Source organism: Budorcas taxicolor, chromosome 4 (assembly GCF_023091745.1).
Source record: "Budorcas taxicolor isolate Tak-1 chromosome 4, Takin1.1, whole genome shotgun sequence".
Classification (NCBI taxonomy): Eukaryota; Metazoa; Chordata; class Mammalia; order Artiodactyla; family Bovidae; genus Budorcas; species Budorcas taxicolor.
The window spans coordinates 12,565,419-12,584,948 of NC_068913.1; the positions used below are offsets into that span (position 1 = coordinate 12,565,419).

General features: G+C 37.6%; 1 protein-coding gene across 1 annotated transcript in view; it reads left to right on the plus strand.

Moving 5' to 3' along the window:
- Positions 1–19,530, plus strand: part of VPS50 (VPS50 subunit of EARP/GARPII complex) — a 136,782-nt gene that overhangs the window by 65,198 nt on the left and 52,054 nt on the right. Inside the window, exons 14-16 of the mRNA XM_052638565.1 lie at positions 1,180–1,271; positions 9,281–9,375; positions 9,711–9,809. Coding sequence (XP_052494525.1) covers positions 1,180–1,271; positions 9,281–9,375; positions 9,711–9,809 — 286 coding nt within the window. The remainder of the gene's footprint in view (positions 1–1,179; positions 1,272–9,280; positions 9,376–9,710; positions 9,810–19,530) is intronic.

Genomic DNA, 19,530 nt, shown 5'->3' on the forward strand with positions numbered 1-19,530 from the left:
TCCTTTGTAGCTCAGTCGTTAAAGAATCTGCCTGCAATGCAGGAGATCAGGGTTCAATTCCTGAGTCAGGAAGATCCCCTGGAGAAGGAAATGGCAACCCACTCTAGTGTTCTTGCCTGGGAAATTCCATGAACAGAGGAGCCTGGCAGGTGACAGTCCATAGGGTCGCAAGAGTTGGACACAACTTTGCAACTAAACCACTAAATCACCACCACAGATATGGCTTAAACTGTAGGAGTTACCAGCACACTAGGCATGTATCTGGGCTTCCCAGGCGGCTCAGTGATAAAGAACCCGCTGCCAATGAAGGAGACGTGGATTTGATCCCTGGGTCAGGAAGATCCTCTAGAGAAGGAAATGGCAACCCACTTCAGTATTCTTGCCTGAAGAATTCCATGGACAGAGGAGCCTGGCTGTCTTCAGTCCAGGGGGTTGCAAAGAGTCGGACATGACTGAGCAACTAACAACAACAAAGGCATGTATCCAGGGCCTGGATATGAAAGGGCTTTTGCTGATTACCAGTGGACAGACACCCTGCTAGCCTGAGATGAGAACAACTGATATTCTCAGTTGCTCTGCACAGTTTATTTGCACAGAGGCATAATTTTTTAAATATAATGTGTTTATGTATTTTTCAGTTGCTTTTAGGGAGAGAATTATTTTTGAGGCCGGTCGTTGATCTTAACCTCTTGAAGTGGACATTGTTAGATTACTTACCTGGAACGGATAAAAGTATTCTGGATCATGAAAAATACAAATTGTATGCATCATTGCCTCACTGAATGAGCAGTTTTGCACTCCATACTCTTGTTAACCTGTGTATTAATTGATAATACGGTTAATCAGTCCTGTAATGCACTGGCAGCAGGCAGTATATGGGTCATTAAGAACCTGGTTTCTGGGATTACACTGCCCAAGTTGGAATCCCAGCTCCAATCACACATGACCTGAGTAGTCTTAGGTGTAAAGTATTATACTTAACATTTCAGAGTCTTGAGTTTGTCTTATCAAATGCATTTAATCCCAGTTCTTATTTTTGACATTGTTTTGATTATGTAAATATTGAGAATATTTTCTGTATTTTACATATGCTTACAGTATATTAGAGTTCACTTTTTATTTTTTTGGAGAACAAAATGTGAAGCAAGTTTAAAAATGTATACCATCTTTTATTTTCAGAAGGGAGTAATATGATGGGTGCTGAAGAGACAAATTTTGATCGTGGCTACATAAAAAAGAAATTAGAACATGGACTTACACGAATATGGCAGGTTTGGTTTTTTTAAACTATTTTTTTTTCTATGAAAACAGTAGAAACCTTCATGTTAAAATTGTTTTACAGATTCAGTGTTTAGGCTTTCTGTATTTGTTTTTCCTTGCAGATCTAGTCATATGTTATTTTCTTTGGAATAAGTCTATTGAGTTGTATAATTTATTAATAGTTGTGAATTATATTTGACTGTAACTGGCAGTAAAAAAGGTGTTTTAATTGGAAATTTGCCATTGAAAATATTCCTTGATTACATTTTGCTTTTAGTATTGTAGCAGATCTGTGCTTTTCTAAAGAAGTTGTTTTCTTATTGAGATACTGTTTATTTTATGTGTGTGTGTGTTTTCCTTTTCTGTTAATTTTAGGAAAAGGATAACTATGTGATAGATGACATACTTGGGTTGGAGTCTAGAATAGAGTGAAGAATTTTTTTCCAAGTCAATGATTTTTGTGCCTTCAGTGAACCGTATGTGTTTATTGACTAAATGTGTATTCCTAGGGTTTTCTTTTGCATTTTAGTAGCTCAGTGGTTGTTATCAGGTAATTTAATTTATTAAAATTTTTCATTTCCTAGATAAAATGTAATTTCTTTGATAACTCTTTTGTTCTTTTTGGACTTCCTCAAAATTTAGAAGACTATAGAAACTTTGATTATACTATGTTCTTTTAAAATGTATTTTTGATTTTTCTAATGAAGGTGATATTTAGTTTGAAAATCTTTTACAGGATTTCTTTTGAAAAAAATTGTCTAGCTAAATATATCCTGCAAACATACATTTCCTTAAGAATCACTTAGCAGTTATAATTTAGTGTTCTTCTAACTTTTTATTACTTGCTATTGGATATGCTGTTTGAACTTATACTTTAATATTTAAATGTGTAATAGTTGAAAGAGCTTCATCTTTTATAATTTCTGTTATGACCATATTAAGGTAATTTTTAACTTTCCACTTATTACAGGTTTAGGCTGACTTGTTTTTCTGAATATTATATACAGAAAGGAAAATTTTATATCTAGGGTCATATATGAATTGTTTCTGCTTGGGTCTTCTAATAGACTCTTATTAATTATACTTTGCTAAAATTGCAGAATCTATGATAAAATTTTTGGTAATTCAGCATACTTTGAAATACTGACCTGGTATTTTATATAGCTAGTTGCTGTTCAGTCTGGCAACCTGATGTCATTCCGGCTATAGGAGTATCTGTTAAATGTAAGATTTAGTGAAGCTATTCTCATTTAAACATTTGGCTAATTTAATGAAAGTCATCATGCTTTTGAATATAGATAATTGTAGATTTCAGGTTTTAGAATATCTTCATCTCTACCACTCCAAGTCCCTTTTGCCCCTCCAATCCCAGTTCTCAACCAGTTCTACACAGGACTTTGTGTATGTTAGGAACTCATTCAGTTCAGTTCAGTCGCTCAGTCATGTCCGACTCTTTGCAACCTCATGAATCACAGCACGCCAGGCCTCCCTGTCCATCACCAACTCCCAGAGTTCACTCAGACTCACATCCATCGAGTCGGTGATGCCATCCAGCCATCTCATCCTCTGTCGTCCCCTTCTCCTCCTGCCCCCAATCCCTCCCAGCATCAGAGTCTTTTCCAATGAGTCAGCTCTTCGCATGAGGTGGCCAAAGTACTGGAGTTTCAACTTTAGCATCATTCCTTCCAAAGAACACCCAGGGCTGATCTCCTTCAGAATGAACTACTTGGATCTCCTTGCAGTCCAAGGGACTCTCAAGAGTCTTCTCCAACACCACAGTTCAAAAGCATCAATTCTTTGGCGCTCAGCCTTCTTCACAGTCCAACTCTCACATCCATACATGACTACAGGCAAAACCATAGCCTTGACTAGACGGACCTTAGTCGGCAAAGTAATGTCTGTGCTTTTGAATGTGCTATCTAGGTTGGTCATAACTTTTCTTCCAAGGAGTAAGTGTCTTTTAATTTCATGGCTGCAGTCACCATCTGCAGTGATTTTGGAGCCCCAACAAATAAAGTCTGACACTGTTTCCGCTGTTTCCCCATCTATTTCCCATGAAGTGATGGGACCAGATGCCATGATCTTCGTTTTCTGAATGTTGAGCTTTAGGGCAACTTTTTCACTCTCCACTTTCACTTTCATCGAGAGGCTTTTTAGTTCCTCTTCACTCATTAGTGTTTGTTAAATTGGAATTACAAAGCTCGATGCAATTGAAAAAGGCAAAAGCTCTGAAAAATAAATATTTTTTGATAACACATCTAGGAGACAAAACCTGACAGGAATTGAATTCATTTGATAGCATAACCTGACCACTGTTATCATTTGGCTTTTTATAGTATTTATTGTTCCCATTAAAGTGAACGTGCATATGTTACAGGGATATTCACGTGTTTTATTTTGGGATGCTGCCCTTGACCCCACTGGGGGTTATCTATAATATATGCTGTACATGCTATAATATATTTCTGATACCTGAAGTGCTACATTTCAGAGCAGAAATGAGCATGTGACACTTTACAGACATTTGTCATAAGCTTATTGTGGAGATAACGGTAAGCGATGACTGAGAATCATAAGATAGTTAACATTTCTGACATAGATTCAGAATCATAATCACCTTGATTTTTGATGTGACAAGTTTTTAGAATTTTATGGCAAATTTTTCCTGCATTTTGACTCAGAACCTTTCAGGGAAAAAGGTTGTATCAATCATAATATGTGTATCACACTGTTTGTGGGTTTACAAACATGGTAATTGTAAGCATGGTCCTTGACCTCATGGAGCTTACATATTTAACCATATGAAATTCTTGGTCTTCCAAAGTTTTCTTTTTAGTCTTTTAACTATGTGAGAAATGGAAGTTTTAAAATGCTTATTGATTTCTTTTACTATAGGAAATTAGAGTTGGCATATTTCTACTTTTTGTGAATTGGAAATTATCTTTACAATCTAATATACTTCCTACTTTTAAATTCTTCCCGGGACATTTGAATAATAACCATGTATTTCTTCCTTGTGTTGACAATTAGGTTTTGTGTGTGTATTAAAGCAGCTAATTATATATGTTTCTCATCTATATCCTTATTTGGTTTTGGTTTTCTTGGTCTGTGCTTCTCTGGGGGAGCAGTTTTAATCTTCTGACATGATTGTAATTTTGTCAGGTTTTTCTTTTATTTCTAACAGCTTTTGCTTTTTATATTTCGATACTATGTTGATTGATGCTGCAATGCTAATAACCACTTACCTTCTTTGTACATAATTCTCTTCATTAATTTTAAAGAAATAGCTCTTTTCCTCTTAGGCATTTTACAGTGAATTCTAGTTTGCTCTATTATTACCATTACTGTATTTATTTTGTTCATATTTTCCTAATAAATACTTGAAAGTTCCCTATTTTAAATGTTTTTGTATCATGTTTTCATTTTGTCTCCTATTAATGTAGAAAACAATTTTTTTCCAAGAGTGGCTTTATCTTATAATAGAGCAATTGAATATGATGTGTATATTTTCATTAGTGTTTTACTTTATACTTCTTTAATTATTTGAGAACTTGAACACTTAGAAACCTATTAGTTATTTGTGTATTATTGCTCATAGGTTTTAAAATATTTATCTGATAAAGGATAATCCTTTGTATATCATTTGTGTATTTTAATTTACATTTTTGATGTGCAGATGGTTTTTTATGAGGTCAAACTGTTGACGTTTGTCCTTTATGACATGTTGCATTTATTAAAGTATGCTTTCTTATGTAAAGCTCAGGTCAGTATTCATTTGGTAATTATAAATACTTAACAAAAGTTTGAATTAATTGTTATATCCCTAATACCTGGAATACTGCTTAGAAAACTTAATAGGTAGTTAGAAAATATTTTTGCTTTTTTATTGAATTTTTAATCTTTTGAAAACCTAGAAAAACATTTACTTAATCTGTTTTATATTTCTTTTGATACGTGATGTAAAGAGAGGATGTCTTCTCCCACACACAACTTCCCCCTCACCCCACCAATTTATTTAGGTTTCCCTTCTCTACTTCTTGGATAATCTTTGTTCTTCCCTCTTTTTTGGGGATACCTCCTTGAAGCAAGAGTCAGTGAAAAGAGGAGACTCTGAAGGCAGATAGACCTGGGTTAAATCTTTGCTTTCTCTTTCACTGGCATGTGGATTTAGGCAATTAGCTGACCTCTTTCAAAGAACCCCCCTGCAATGAGGGAGACCTGGATTCTGTCCCTGGATTGGGAAGATTTCCTGGAGAAGGGAAAGGATACCCACTCCAGTATTCTGGTCTGGAGAATTCCATGGACTGTATGGTCCATGGGGTTACAAAGAGTTGGACATGACTGAGATGTGTGGTGTTGGAGAAGACTCAAGAGTCCCTTGGACTGCAAGGAGATCCAACCAGTCCATCCTAAAGGAGATCAGACCTGGGTGTTCATTGGAAGGACTGATGTTGAAGCTGAAACTCCAATACTTGGGCCACCTGATGCGAAGAGTTGACTCGTTTGAAAAGACCCTGATGCTGGGAAAGACTGAAGGCAGGAGGAGAAGGGGGCAACAGAGGATGAGATGGTTGGATGGCATCACTGACTCGATGGACATGGATTTGGGTGGACTCCAGGAGTTGGTGATGGACAGGGAGGCCTGGTTCGTGGGGTCGCAAAGAGTTGGACACGACTGAGTGACTGAACTGAACTGAACGACTTTCGCTTTGACCTCTTTCAATTTCTCTTTGCCTGGGGGGATAACGAAGGCTTGCTTAACAACCCTGTTTTAGAATTAAAGATAATATGTAAAGTTCTGAGTATAATGCTGGAGAAAAGTAAATACTCAGAAAACAGTTTTTATTTGCTGTTTATTAAGCTCTTACATGTATATTAGCACTGTTTTATTTTTCCTATTCCATTGATTTTTCTGTATATTGCTAGCATTTTTTGGATAGTTTTTAATATCTTAATGTAGGTGGTACAAGTCCTCTAACATCACTCGTAACTTTTACTCCCTCTATTCAAAGCACTATTTTTTTAAGAGGTTATTGTCTGTTTCTTATTTCTGGTGAATATTAGAATAATTGTTCAGAAGAAAATTTTTTTGTGTATGAGATTTTGGTTAGAATCTCACTGTATCTCTACATTAACTTGGAAAAATGGACATATTTATAACATTTCATCACCTATTCAGTCCCTTAACTCTCAATTTATGGACATTCTTTTGTATCCCCTTAGAGTTGCTATTAATAGTTCTTTCTTATAGATCTGATAGCCATTATTAAAGTTATTCCTAAGTGTACTGTATTTTTAATAATTTGTTTTGAAATCTCTCCATTTTCAGGTGCCACAACAGGTATACATGGAAATATTAATTTTTATATATTGTACATAAAGACTTCACATAATTATCTTATTCTGATTATTTTTGAATCAATTATTTTGGGGTTTCTAGCCTACCAAGTAGTGATTGGTGATTTTTACCTGTACACCTAGTTCAGTTCAGTTGCTCAGTCGTGTCCAACTCTTTGCTATCCCATGGACTGCAGCACTCCAGGCCTCCCTGTCCATCACCAACTCCTGGAGCTTACTCAAACTCACGTCCATTGCGTCGGTGATGTCATCCAACCATCTCATCCTCTGGTGTCTCCTTCTCCTGCCTTCAGTCTTTCCTAGCATCAGAGTCTTTTCAGAATCAGCTCTTCTCATCAGGTGGCCAAAGCATTGGAGTTTCAGCTTCAGCATCAGTCCTTCCAATGAACACCCAGGACTGATCTCCTTTAGGGTGGACTGGTTGGATCTCCTTGCAGTCCAAGGGACTCTCAAGAGTCTTCTCCAACACCACAGTTCAAAATCATCAATTCTTTGGCGCTCAGCTTTCTTTATAGTCCAACTCTCACATCGATACATGACTATTGGAAAAACCATAGCCTTGACTAGATGTACCTTTGTTGGCAAAGTAATGTCTCTGCTTTTTATTTTTAATTTTTTAATTTTTATTTTTACTTTATTTTACTTTACAATACTGTATTGGTTTTGCCATACATTGACATGAATCCACCACGGGTGTACATGCGTTCCCAAACATGAACCCCCCTCCCACCTCCCTCCCCATAACATCTCTCTGGGTCATCCCCGTGCACCTGCCCCGAGCATGCTGTATCCTGCGTCGGACATAGACTGGCGATTCGATTCTTACATGATAGTATACATGTTTCAGTGCCATTCTCCCAAATCATCCCACCCTCTCCCTCTCCCTCAGAGTCCAAAAGTCCGCTATACACATCTGTGTCTTTTTTGCTGTCTTGCATGCAGGGTCATCATTGCCATCTTTCTAAATTCCATATATATGTGTTAGTATACTGTATTGGTGTTTTTCTTTCTGGCTTACTTTACTCTGTATAATCGGCTCCAGTTTCATCCATCTCATCAGAACTGATTCAAATGTATTCTTTTTAACAGCTGAGTAATACTCCATTGTGTATATGTACCACAGCTTTCTTATCCATTCATCTGCTGATGGACATCTAGGTTGTTTCCCTGTCCTGGCTATTATAAACAGTGCTGCGATGAACATTGGGGTACATGTGTCTCTTTCAATTCTGGTTTCCTTGGTGTGTATGCCCAGCAGTGGGATTGCTGGGTTATAAGGCAGTTCTATTTGCAATTTTTTAAGGAATCTCCACACTGTTCTCCATAGTGGCTGTACTAGTTTGCATTCCCACCAACAGTGTCGGAGGGTTCCCTTTTCTCCACACTCTCTCCAGCATTTATTGCTTGCAGATTTTTGGATCGCAGCCATTCTGACTGGTGTGAAGTGGTACCTCATTGTGGTTTTGATTTGCATTTCTCTAATAATGAGTGATGTTGAGCATCTTTTCATGTGTTTGTTAGCCATCCGTATGTCTTCTTTGGAGAAATGTCTATTTAGTTCTTTGGCCCATTTTTTGATTGGGTCGTTTATTTTTCTGGAATTGAGCTGCATAAGTTGCTTGTATATTTTTGAGATTAGTTGTTTGTCAGTTGCTTCATTTGCTATTATTTTCTCCCATTCAGAAGGCTGTCTTTTCACCTTGCTGATATTTTCCTTTGTTGTGCAGAAGCTTTTAATTTTAATTAGATCCCATTTGTTTATTTTTGCTTTTATTTCCAGTGTTCTGGGAGGTGGATCATAGAGGATCCAGCTGTGATTTATGTCAGATCTGCTTTTTAATACGCTGTCTAGGTTAGTCATAGCTTTTCTTCCAAGGAGCAAGCGTCTTTTAATTTCATGGGCGCAGTCACCATCTGCAGCTGTTTTGGAGCCCCAAAAATAAAGTCTATCACTGTTTCCATTGCTTCCCCATCTATTTGCCATGAAGTGATGGGACCACATGCCATGATCTTAGTTTTCTGAATGTTGAGTTCTAAGCCCACTTTTTCACTCTGCTTTTTCATCAAGAGGCTCTTAGTTCTTTGCTTTCTGCCATAAGGGTGGTATCATCTGCAAATCTGATGTTATTGATATTTCTCCCAGCAATCTTGATTCCAGCTTCATCTAGCCTGGCATTTCACACGATGTACTCTGCATATAAGTTAAATAAACAGAGTGACAATATACAGCCTTGACGTATTCCTTTCCTGATTTGGAACCAGTCTGTTGTTCCATGTCCAGTTCTAACTGTTGCTTCTTGACCTGCGTACAGATTTAAGGTGATTACTTAAATCTACATGCAAATTTAAGTGATTACTGCATACAGTATAAGGTGATTATACTAGATATACACAAATAGTGGTGATTTTTACCTATGTATCTAGTATAAGAATATAATTCTTGCATGTGTATGTGATGACTGTGGCCTATACTATTTTTATATCTGATTATGGAACTGTTTCTGATATCACCCCTTGTTGGGTATTGGCCTAAATAGATTTTTTTTATCAAGTTAATCTATTCCTGTCTCATTTTAACGTGTAGCTATAAAAAAACATGGTTCTGAGAACTTACTTTCTATATTTTGGATTTACTTGAAACATTTTTTGTTTTGTTTTGTAGGATGTTCAGCTAAAAGTTAAAACCTACTTGCTCGGAACTGATTTGTCTATATTCAAATATGATGATTTCATCTTTGTTTTGGATATAATCAGCAGGTAGTATTTGAGATCTTGTCTTATTCTTTATCTTGTTTCATTGAACCATGATAATTAATGAAATCTTGAATCAGTGAGTTACAAGCTATAACTCATGGAAGTGAAGATAATTGAGCATTCACAGTCTAATTTCTGCTGGCTTATGTGTGCATGTGTTTAAATATTTCTGCCCTTTGGATGTTTGTAAACTGTAATAAATTTGTAATCTTTAGAATTTCTTCAAGCATCCAAGTTTTTATGATTTGTTATCTTTGAATGAAGATCACCTGGACTTCTTTTATTTCCCTATAATAAAAATGTTGCTGAAACTGTTATAAATCTTTCTGTCCACCTAGGTTGATGCAAGTTGGAGAAGAATTTTGTGGTAGCAAGTCTGAAGTTTTGCAAGAATCTATTAGAAAACAAAGTGTCAATTATTTTAAGAACTACCATAGGTAAGAACTCTAATAAAACATGAATAGACTTATTTAGGTAGTAAGAATAGCTTTTTCTCATGTTTATTCATCTTATAGCATTGATTGGTTTAAAAGAATTACTTCTGAATTTGAAAGACTATCTTCTTTGTAGCTCTTTTTAGGATGATTAGGTTATTATTTCTTTTTTACCAAAAATAGCGTAAATTATTCTCATTACTTTCTGTAAATTTCAATATGTACTTTGTCTTGAGGGGTTTAAAATGTTGAACTGACTTCTTTGTGGGTATAAGATGATTCTCACATTGAGGATCCCTAGAAATATTTGACCACTATTCTCTACCTGCATATGTGGTGTGAGTTTAGTAAGGAAGTTAAATCAATAGAGGCAGCACTCAGTGAAGTGGACGTGCTTGAAACTATGTGCCTTTTAGGAGTAAAAAGGATTTTAGAGAAGGCGGCATGATATTCAGAATCTAGCTACAAGGCCAAGACTATGTACTATGTTGCTTTTCCAAACAATCACTACCAATTTTTAAAAGGGTGCTGTGGAATAGTTTTGGGAATGGAGAAAGGTGGGAAAGAATGTTTACATAGCAATGTGGTGGTACACTTAAAGTAGCATTAAACTGAGAGAGCAAACAGTCATTAGACCTGTCTTCATGTAAACTGGACCCTGTATTATATCTCTTACATATATTTTATCATTTGCATTGAGGTGTATTTTACTTGTTAGTCTGATTTTGTTGTTATTTGGTACCGGGGAGAGTTGGGATTTGAAATTCTTTTTCTTCTTGTTCGGAGTCAACCCCTGGTCATGGTGATGTGTGCTGAGTCAGAAGAGAGATTACTAGTTTATTATGCAATATATTTAAGTACACATTTTCTGTCTTAATAGTAAACTATTAAAATTAAATATGGGCTTTCCTGATAGCTCAGTTGGTCAAGAATCCGCCTACAAGGCAGGAGACCCTGGTTCAATTCCTGGATCTGGAAGATCCGCTGGAGAACGGAAAGGCTACCCACTCTAGTATTCTGGCCTAGAGAACTCCATGGACTCTGTAGTCCCTGGGGTCACAAAGAGTTGGACGGGACTGAGTGACTTTCACTCACTCATTCATTATATATTTATTTTTAAAGTATATTTAAATTGATTCTTTCCCAAAGTGGGCTTCCGTGGTGGCTCAGATTCTCAAAAAGAATTTGCCCGCAGTGCAGGAGACCCGGATTTGACCCCTGAGTTGGGAAGATCCCCTTGAGAAGGAAATAGCTACCCACTCCAGTATTCTTGCCTGGAGAATTCCATGGACAGAAGAGCCTGCTGGGCTACAGTCCATGGGGTCACAGAGAGTCGGACATGACTGAAGTGACTTAGCATGCATGCACGGGAAGACAGTGGTAAGGGAACGACATAAAACTCTAACACTACCTTTGTTTATAACTTCCTTTTCTGTTAAAACTTAAGCCCTACTAAAGTGGAAGTCCCAGCCTGTACACATTGCTTTCCAAAATGAGGGTGGCCTTGTAATCACAGATGGGAAATGGAAAAGAATCAAGAACTGTGAAGAAACGAGAAGCCTCACTTACGCATTAGAAGGAAGGCATGCTGCTTGTCCATTTCCCAAAGATTGCTTTATATCCTTGAATACCACTGGAGGGTCTTTTGTTCATTGTGATTGCAGGATGTATGCAGTGCAGAAATGTGGGTTCATTTAACGGTTTCCATTCTGCATTCCACTTTATTATCAAAAGATATCTGTCATCTGTTGCCACCGGGTATAATAGGCATTTCTAGATGCTAATGGAGATTCCTCACAAAAATTCACCTTGATGAACGTAGAAAACATAGATATTAATTATTATTTTCAAAACACTCAACATTTTAGTTGACTTTCCTCAGAAACACTTGTGAAAGTTGTTTCACAGTGAGGAGGCTATATTGTATTGTTAGAAGGAGAGGAGGACTGGGAAATAGTAAATTGGGTTCTTATCCCTTTTTGCCTCTTGCCACTTTTCTGACATTGACCAAATGACTTAACCCTCTGGGATATGGTTCTATCTATCAACTGTAAAATGAGGTGGTTGGACTAAATGGTCTCCCTAAGTATTGCCTGCAAATCTTTCCCTTTTTTTATGCTGCTCTGTATATTATAAAAATAGGTTAAAACATAAAGATTTAATTTTATTTTTGTAGTATTCTTCCCTTTTCCCAGTGTTTAAACCAGTCTTTATATACTGCCTGTAATCATTCTCTCTCCAACAGCTGCCATTTGGGAAATTATAATGAAAATCACTTGGCAAAGTGGGTGCCAACCATCACTGTGCTCTAAAGCAAGATAAACTTGACAGGCAGTTTAGAAATGATGCCAGTGTACAAATATTGAGTTGATGAAAGTCATTACATTAGCCAGTGATGAATCTAAATCTACTAAATTTTGATTTAATACCTCCTTCACCAAATGATACTACATAAATACCAAAAAATACTGTGAAGCATGGTAAACTAGGATCATCTGTTTTTATTTTGTTAAAGTGTTTAAACATGCTTACAGTTTGTTTCATGGTCTTCTGCCAAATAGAGCTCTTCAGAATGAAGAAATTCCTGAACCAAATTATCCTGACTTTGAGTCCATTTAGGCTTTTGGTTTGAAGATGTAGACATAACGACAGGGTGAACATGGAAGCATTTTACTCTTTGGCAGAACATCTGTTTATAGAATGTCCTGGTATTTTTTTGTGGAAGTATTAAAGTTTGCCTGCCATTATCTTTTTCTTGGGCAAAGCTGGATGAGCATGTGAGGAAGCACAGTCTCTGTCACCTGTCGATGTAACTTCACGTCTTTCAAGGTGTTTTATTCCCCCAGGTTTCTTAATGTTCAGGCTCTAAGTTTGTATACACCGAAAGCTGTCAGTCTCCTGCCAGATGTTGCAGAATTCCCCAAAGCACAAATGATCTAAAACAGTGGTGACGTGGAGACTATGCAGTCGTGTACTGTTGTCAAGACATTTAACAAGTACATTTTGTTTTTAAATTGCTTTAATAATCAAAGTTTATAAATGTCTTCAGTGACCTTAAAGGTGCATCGACTGATGTCAGAAGAGAAGGATCACCTGTCCTTGTAGGGAGAAAAGTCTTTGCTTGCCTGAATAAGAAAGGCTTGGTTTATTCCTTAAAGTGTCTTTAAAACGTGTGCTTCTAGAGTTAGTTTTATTATCCATATACTTACCTTTGTTTTCTGTCTCGGTCAAGTGATTGAATCACGTCTTCTGGTTTGAATATTGGACCTGATATCTTCTAGAGCCGGCCTGCCTGCTCCTGTCACACTGCTCCTGCCTCCCCTGCCCATGTATCTTCTGCCAAATAAACTGTTTCGGTTAAGGCTTCAGAGAGAGTAGAAAATAAGTTATCAGTAATTTTAGTTGTTGTGTAAGATATCTGAGAGATTTTTCTTTTAAGGAAAAGGTTAACCAGTATAATAACTTCAATTTACATTGAAGTGATTTGTTATATATACATTGAAGTGTAAGTGTTCATGGATATGTTTTCCTAGTATTGCATTGTAACAAACTATCCTGAAACTGATAGGCTTAAAACAGCCACCATCTTGTCGTTATTTCTTGTATTCTGTGAGTCAGGAATAATATAAGCAGGGATCAAGATCCTTCTGCTCCTCATAGCCTTGACTGGGGTGACTCAGGAGTGCTCCGCTTTGTGTGGCGGCTTCAGGATGGCTTCACTTGCACCTTGCTGGAGGTGGCTCGAGGGCTGTACAGCTGGATTGGTTTCAGCGTGCCCACATGTGGCCTCCCTGGTGTGGTGCTCTCGGCGTGGTTGGACATCTTCTATGGCAGCTGGCTTCCCATAGAACTAGCATTCCAAGAGAACCACGTGGAGGGTGCTTGGCCTTTTCAGACACACGCTCGGGACGCATGCAGTCCTACCTCATTCCATTGAATGCAGACTTCTCATAACGCTGGTTCAGGTTGAAGGGGGGAGGGAAATCAGACTTTTTCTGTTGACAGGGGAGTGGTTAGGTCATGTTGTAGAAAAGCTGTGTGTGAAATAGAAGATACTGTTGCAGCCCTGTTTGCTGTATTCCTTGGGAAAACAGAGAGAAATGTTTTCAGAAACCAGTTTTTGGGGGGATTTGGTGAAAATGTTACCAATATATTTGTTTATTTTTAGTACATGACATGTTCTTCTAAATATTCAATTATGTAAAATATGACTATTTTCCATGTCTAAACTATACAAGAGGGCTTAAATTTTGAACTTAAAATGAGAGCAAAAGGAACAGTGTCTTCATAATATATACCTCTTATATCAGACTAGTTTCTCTTCCATATATATGTACATACACATTATATATACACACATGTATATATGTACATACACATGAACATAAATTCTTTATATATGTACATACACATAAGTATACCATAATAGTGAGTGAACAACTATCAAATTCCACTTTTCCTCCTGCTGGTAAAAAGTTTTGGCCTGTGTGGTGTTATCAGTGGCCTTGGGTTCCGACCTTTACTGTGTTCCTCACTAGCTTTACCGCCCCTGTGATTTTAACCAATCTTTAATTTTCTGAGCATCAGGTTCCTTCTCTTCAAAGTGTATAAGGCTTATGTTGGCTACTCTACCTTCTTTAAACTCTGTGCTTTTATCATTTGCTTCTGGAGCCTAACTTCTATTGCTTTAAGTCTTTTATTAGGTTAAGTAAAAGATCTGTGTTTCACGCACTTGTAATTCATTGATATTTTCCCTTTAACTTGTAGGTCAACATATTTGAGACAGTTTGTAAATCGGTTATCTTCTTCACTATGTTTGCACTTTAAAATCTCTTTAATTTTATTTTAGTTGCACCTGTTCGTTAGTTTGCCAAAAAAATTCTTTGTATCCTGCTTATGTCTGGTTTTTGAAGACACAGGCGGCACCCACAGTGCTTAATGATCGAGATTGCTTTTCACTTAACTTTATGATTATAGTCAATTCTGTTATTCAGCATCCAGTTGCATTTTGTACTTTACATACTTAACTGCTTTTTCATCATAACTTCTATCTTTTGTGTGTTAGTACCATAAATTAGAAGAAAGGAAATAAAGTGCAAATTTTTCAGTTTGTATAAAATGTTCTTGGGGAAAGCGATGCAGAGGAAGTTTTCCTTGGCTTTATTGAATCAATTTGGATAATATCATCCAACTTATGGTTTCCAGTAAAAAGTGAAATTTTTCCTTTTTGCTATTGTTGCTGACCATGTTGCAGTGAAAAGAACATGACTTGGAAATCAGGGCCCCTGTCTCTGCTGTCTGCTAGTTGTGAGCTTGTGGCCCTTCACAAGTGGATTCATGCTTGCTTTGAACCACCTGTGGCTTTATCTTTAAAATGGGCCTGCCTTTTATTGCAGACAGTTTGGGACGATAGTGATAGATTATTAGTTTTTTCCTTTGAAAGAATTTTATTAAAACTTAACTCACATAAATGTATGCATATCTTATTGTACAGCTCTATGAATTTTTAATATATGTACACTGCATAAGGGGCTTCCCAGGTGGCACTAGTGGTAAAGAAAGTGCCTTACAGTGCAGGAGACCCAAGAGTTGTGGATTCAATCCCTGGGTTGGGAAGATCTCCCGGAGGAAGGCCTGGCAACCCACTCCAGTATTCTTGCCTGGAAAATCCCCGTGGACAGAGGAGCCTGGTGGGCTACAGTCCATGGGGTCGCAAAGAGTCAAACATGACTGACGTGACTTAGCACGCAGGCACACACAGTACATAGACTGCCCAGGTTAATATATGTAACTTTTCCAGTATCCCCGAAGAACCTCTTGTACTTTTCTTAGTCAGTAGCCTCTTCAGAGTTAACTGCTGTTCTTAACTTCTGTCACCAGAAGAATGTTTTGGCTGAACATTATGTAAATATTGTTATGTAAAAATTTGTAAATTATGTAAAAATTTATAAATAATATCTATAAAAAATATTTATAAAAATTTTATAAATATTATTCTGAATAGTGTTGCTTTTGTCGTTTCTCATACACATAGACATGTGAGTTGATTTAGTGTATTGACCTAGGATTCCTATGATCTGGGGGTTAAATTAGCATTTTATCAATTTAATTGGAAATTCTTTTGAATTGCCCATGTATACAGTATGTCATGGGTGAACAGTGATGGTTTTATGTATTACTCTCTAACATTTGAGTTGGTTAGGACTTCTGGTACAGTTTAGAATAGCAGTGCCAACAGGGGGCGTTCTTTCACTCAGCACTTCACCAGTAAGTATGATATTTGTGGTGGGTTTTTGTACACACTCTATATCAGACGGAAGAAATCCCTCAGAGATCGTAAACTTTAAGTCAAAAGGTGTTACTAAAAGCAAAGGGGGTACTTCATAATTGATGAATAGATTTCCGTTAGGAAGGTATAACAGTCCTAAATTTCTAAGCTCTTCCTTAAGATAAAATCAAAATATGTAAAGCAAAAATATTCAGATTAGAAGAAGAAATAGACAATTTATATCATAGTTGAGAATTTTTGTGTGCCACTTTTAGTAATGGGTAATAGAAACAGACAGAAAACTCAGGATATATAGTTGAGCAGATATTAATAAAGTTTACTTAATTTATGTAGATATATATATATGTTTATACATATATGTATGTATACCTTATAATACTTAATAGCTGAAGAATTCATATTTTTTCCCAGAGCAGAAGGACAGTTAATCAATCAATTGCTGGGACTCAAAGCAAGTCTTTAAAAAAGAAAAAGTCAAAAGATTGAAATCAGAGCATATTCTGACCACAGTGGAATTAAACTAGAAATAAATAAGAGAGAGCTAGAAAATCTGCCAGTTTTTGGATATTAAGCAACCTAGTTTCCATGTTAAAGAAGGAACCATATTGGGAATTAGAAAATATTTTAAAATGAATGTGAATAAACATATAAAATTGTGAGGTATAACTAAAGCAGAGGGGGGGATTTTTAGTTTTAAATGCATTTTTTGGTAAAGAAGAAAGTTTGAAAATTCAGTGCCCTAAACTTACATTTCAAAAAGTTTAGAAAATGACAGCAAATTAAACCGAAAGAAATAGTGGGAAGATAAATAATAAGAGTAGATGTCAGTATAAGTGAAGGAGGAGAGTGAAAAAGTTGGCTTAAAGCTCAACATTCAGAAAACTAAGATCATGGCATCTGGTCCCATCACTTTATGGCAAATAGACGGGGAAACAGTAGAAACAGTGGCTAACTTTATTTTTGGGGGCGCCAAAATCACTGCAGATGGTGACTATAGCCATGAAATTAAAAGACACTTGTTCTTTGGAAGGAAAGTTATGAACAACCTAGTTCAGTTCAGTCACTCAGTCGTGTCCGACTCTGCAACCCCATGAATCGCAGCACGCCAGGCCTCCCTGTCCATCACCAACTCCTAGAGTTCACTCAGACTCATGTCCATCGAGTCCGTGATGCCATCCAGCCATCTCATCCCGGGTTGTCCCCTTCTCCTCCTGCCCCCAATCCCTCCCAGCATCAGAGTCTTTTCCAGTGAGTCAACACTTTGCATGAGGTGGCCAAAGTACTGGAGTTTCAGCTTCAGCATCATTCCTTCCAAAGAAGTCCCAGGGTTGATCTCCTTCAGAATGGATTGGTTGGATCTCCTGCAGTCCAAGGGACTCTCAAGAGTCTTCTCCAACACCACAGTTCAAAAGCATCAATTCTTCGGCGCTCAGCTTTCTTCACAGTCCAACTGTCACATCCATACATGACCACTGGAAAAACCATAGCCTTGACTAAGTACTGTCTCTGCTTTTCACTATGCTATCTAGGTTGGTCATAACTTTTCTTCCAAGGAGTAAGCGTCTTTTAATTTCATGGCTGCAATCACCATCTGCAATGATTTTGGAGCCCCCAAAAATAAAGTCTGACACTGTTTCCACTGTTTCCCCATCTATTCCCCGTGAAGTGATGGGACCGGATGCGATGATCTTTGTTTTCTGAATGTTGAGCTTTAAGCCAACTTTTTCACTCTCCACTTTCACTTTCATCAAAAGGCTTTTTAGTTCCTCTTCACTTTCTGCCATAAGGGTGGTGTCATCTGCATATCTGAGGTTATTGATATTTCTCCCGGCAATCTTGACTCCAGCTTGTGCTTCTTCCAGCCCAGCGTTTCTCATGATGTACTCTGCATATAAGATAAATAAACAAGGTGACAATATACAGCCTTGACGTACTCCTTTTCCTACTGGAGATCAGTGGAGAAATAACTCCGGAAAGAATGAAGGGATGGAGCCAAAGCAAAAACAGTACCCAGTTGTGGATGTGACTGGTGATAGAAGCAAGGTCTGATGCTGTAAAGAGCAATATTGCATAGGAACCTGGAATGTCAGGTCCATGAATCAAGGCAAATTGAAAGTGGTCAAACAAAAGTTGGCAAGAGTGAATGTTGACATTCTAGGAATCAGCGAGCTAAAATGGACTGGAATGGGTGAATGTAACTCAGATGACCATTATATCTACTACTGTGGGCAGGAATCCCTCAGAAGAATTGGAGTAGCCATGATGGTCAATAGAAGAGTCCGAAATGCAGTACTTGGATGCAATCTCAAAACGGCAGAATGATCTCTGTTCGTTTCCAAGGCAAACCATTCAATATCACAGTAATCCAAGTCTATGCCCCTACCAGTAACGCTGAAGAAGCTGAACAACCTAGACAGCATATTAAAAAGCAGACATTACTTTGCCAACAAAGGTACATCTAGTCAAGGCTATGGTTTTTCCAGTAGTCATGTATGGATGTGAGAGTTGGACTATAAAGAAAGCTGAGGGCCAAAGAATTGATGCTTTTGAACTGTGGTGTTGGAGAAGACTCTTGAGAGTTCCTTGGACTTCAGGGAGATCCAACCAGTCCATCTTAAAGGAAATCAGTCCTGGGTGTTCATTGGAAGGACTGATGTTGAAGCTGAAACTCCAATAACTTTGGTCACCTGATGCGAAGAGCTGACTCATTTGAAAAGACCCTGATGCTGAGAAAGACTGAAGGCAGGAGGAGAAGGGGACGACAGAGGATGAGATGGTTGGATGGCATTACCGACTCAATGGGAATGAGTTTGAGCAAGCTTCGGGAGCTGGTGATGGACAGGGAGGCCTGGTATGCTGGGGTCCGTGGGGTTGCAAATAGACACGACTGAGCAACTGAACTGAGAAGTCAATGAAAGAGAAAGTTAATGTATATAATAGAAGGAAATCTACAATACTACTTAGCAAAACTGTGCAAGAGAAAGAAAGAAATTATATCATCAGTTAAAGGGATATCTATAGATCTTAAGGGGCTTCCCTAGTGTCTCAGTGGTAAAGAAAGAGCCTGCAATGCAGAAATCACTGGAAACACACATTTGATCCTTGGGTTGGTAAGATCCCCTGGAGAAGGTAATGGCAACCCACTCCAGTATTCTTGCCTGGAGAATCCCACGGACAGAGGAGCCTGGTGGGGCCACAGTGGATGGGGTCGGAAAGAGTAGGACACGACTGAAGTGACTGAACACGCCCGCACATAGATCTTAAGACATTAGAAATAAAATGATATAGACTTTATGCTAATCAACTTGACAATTTAGATAGAAATGAATGAATTCCTTGTAAAATCAAACGTAATAAGCTGATAAAATATAGAAAATCTGAGTAGTCCTGTATCTTTAGAGAAATTGAATCTTCGCTTCAAAGCATTTCCACAAA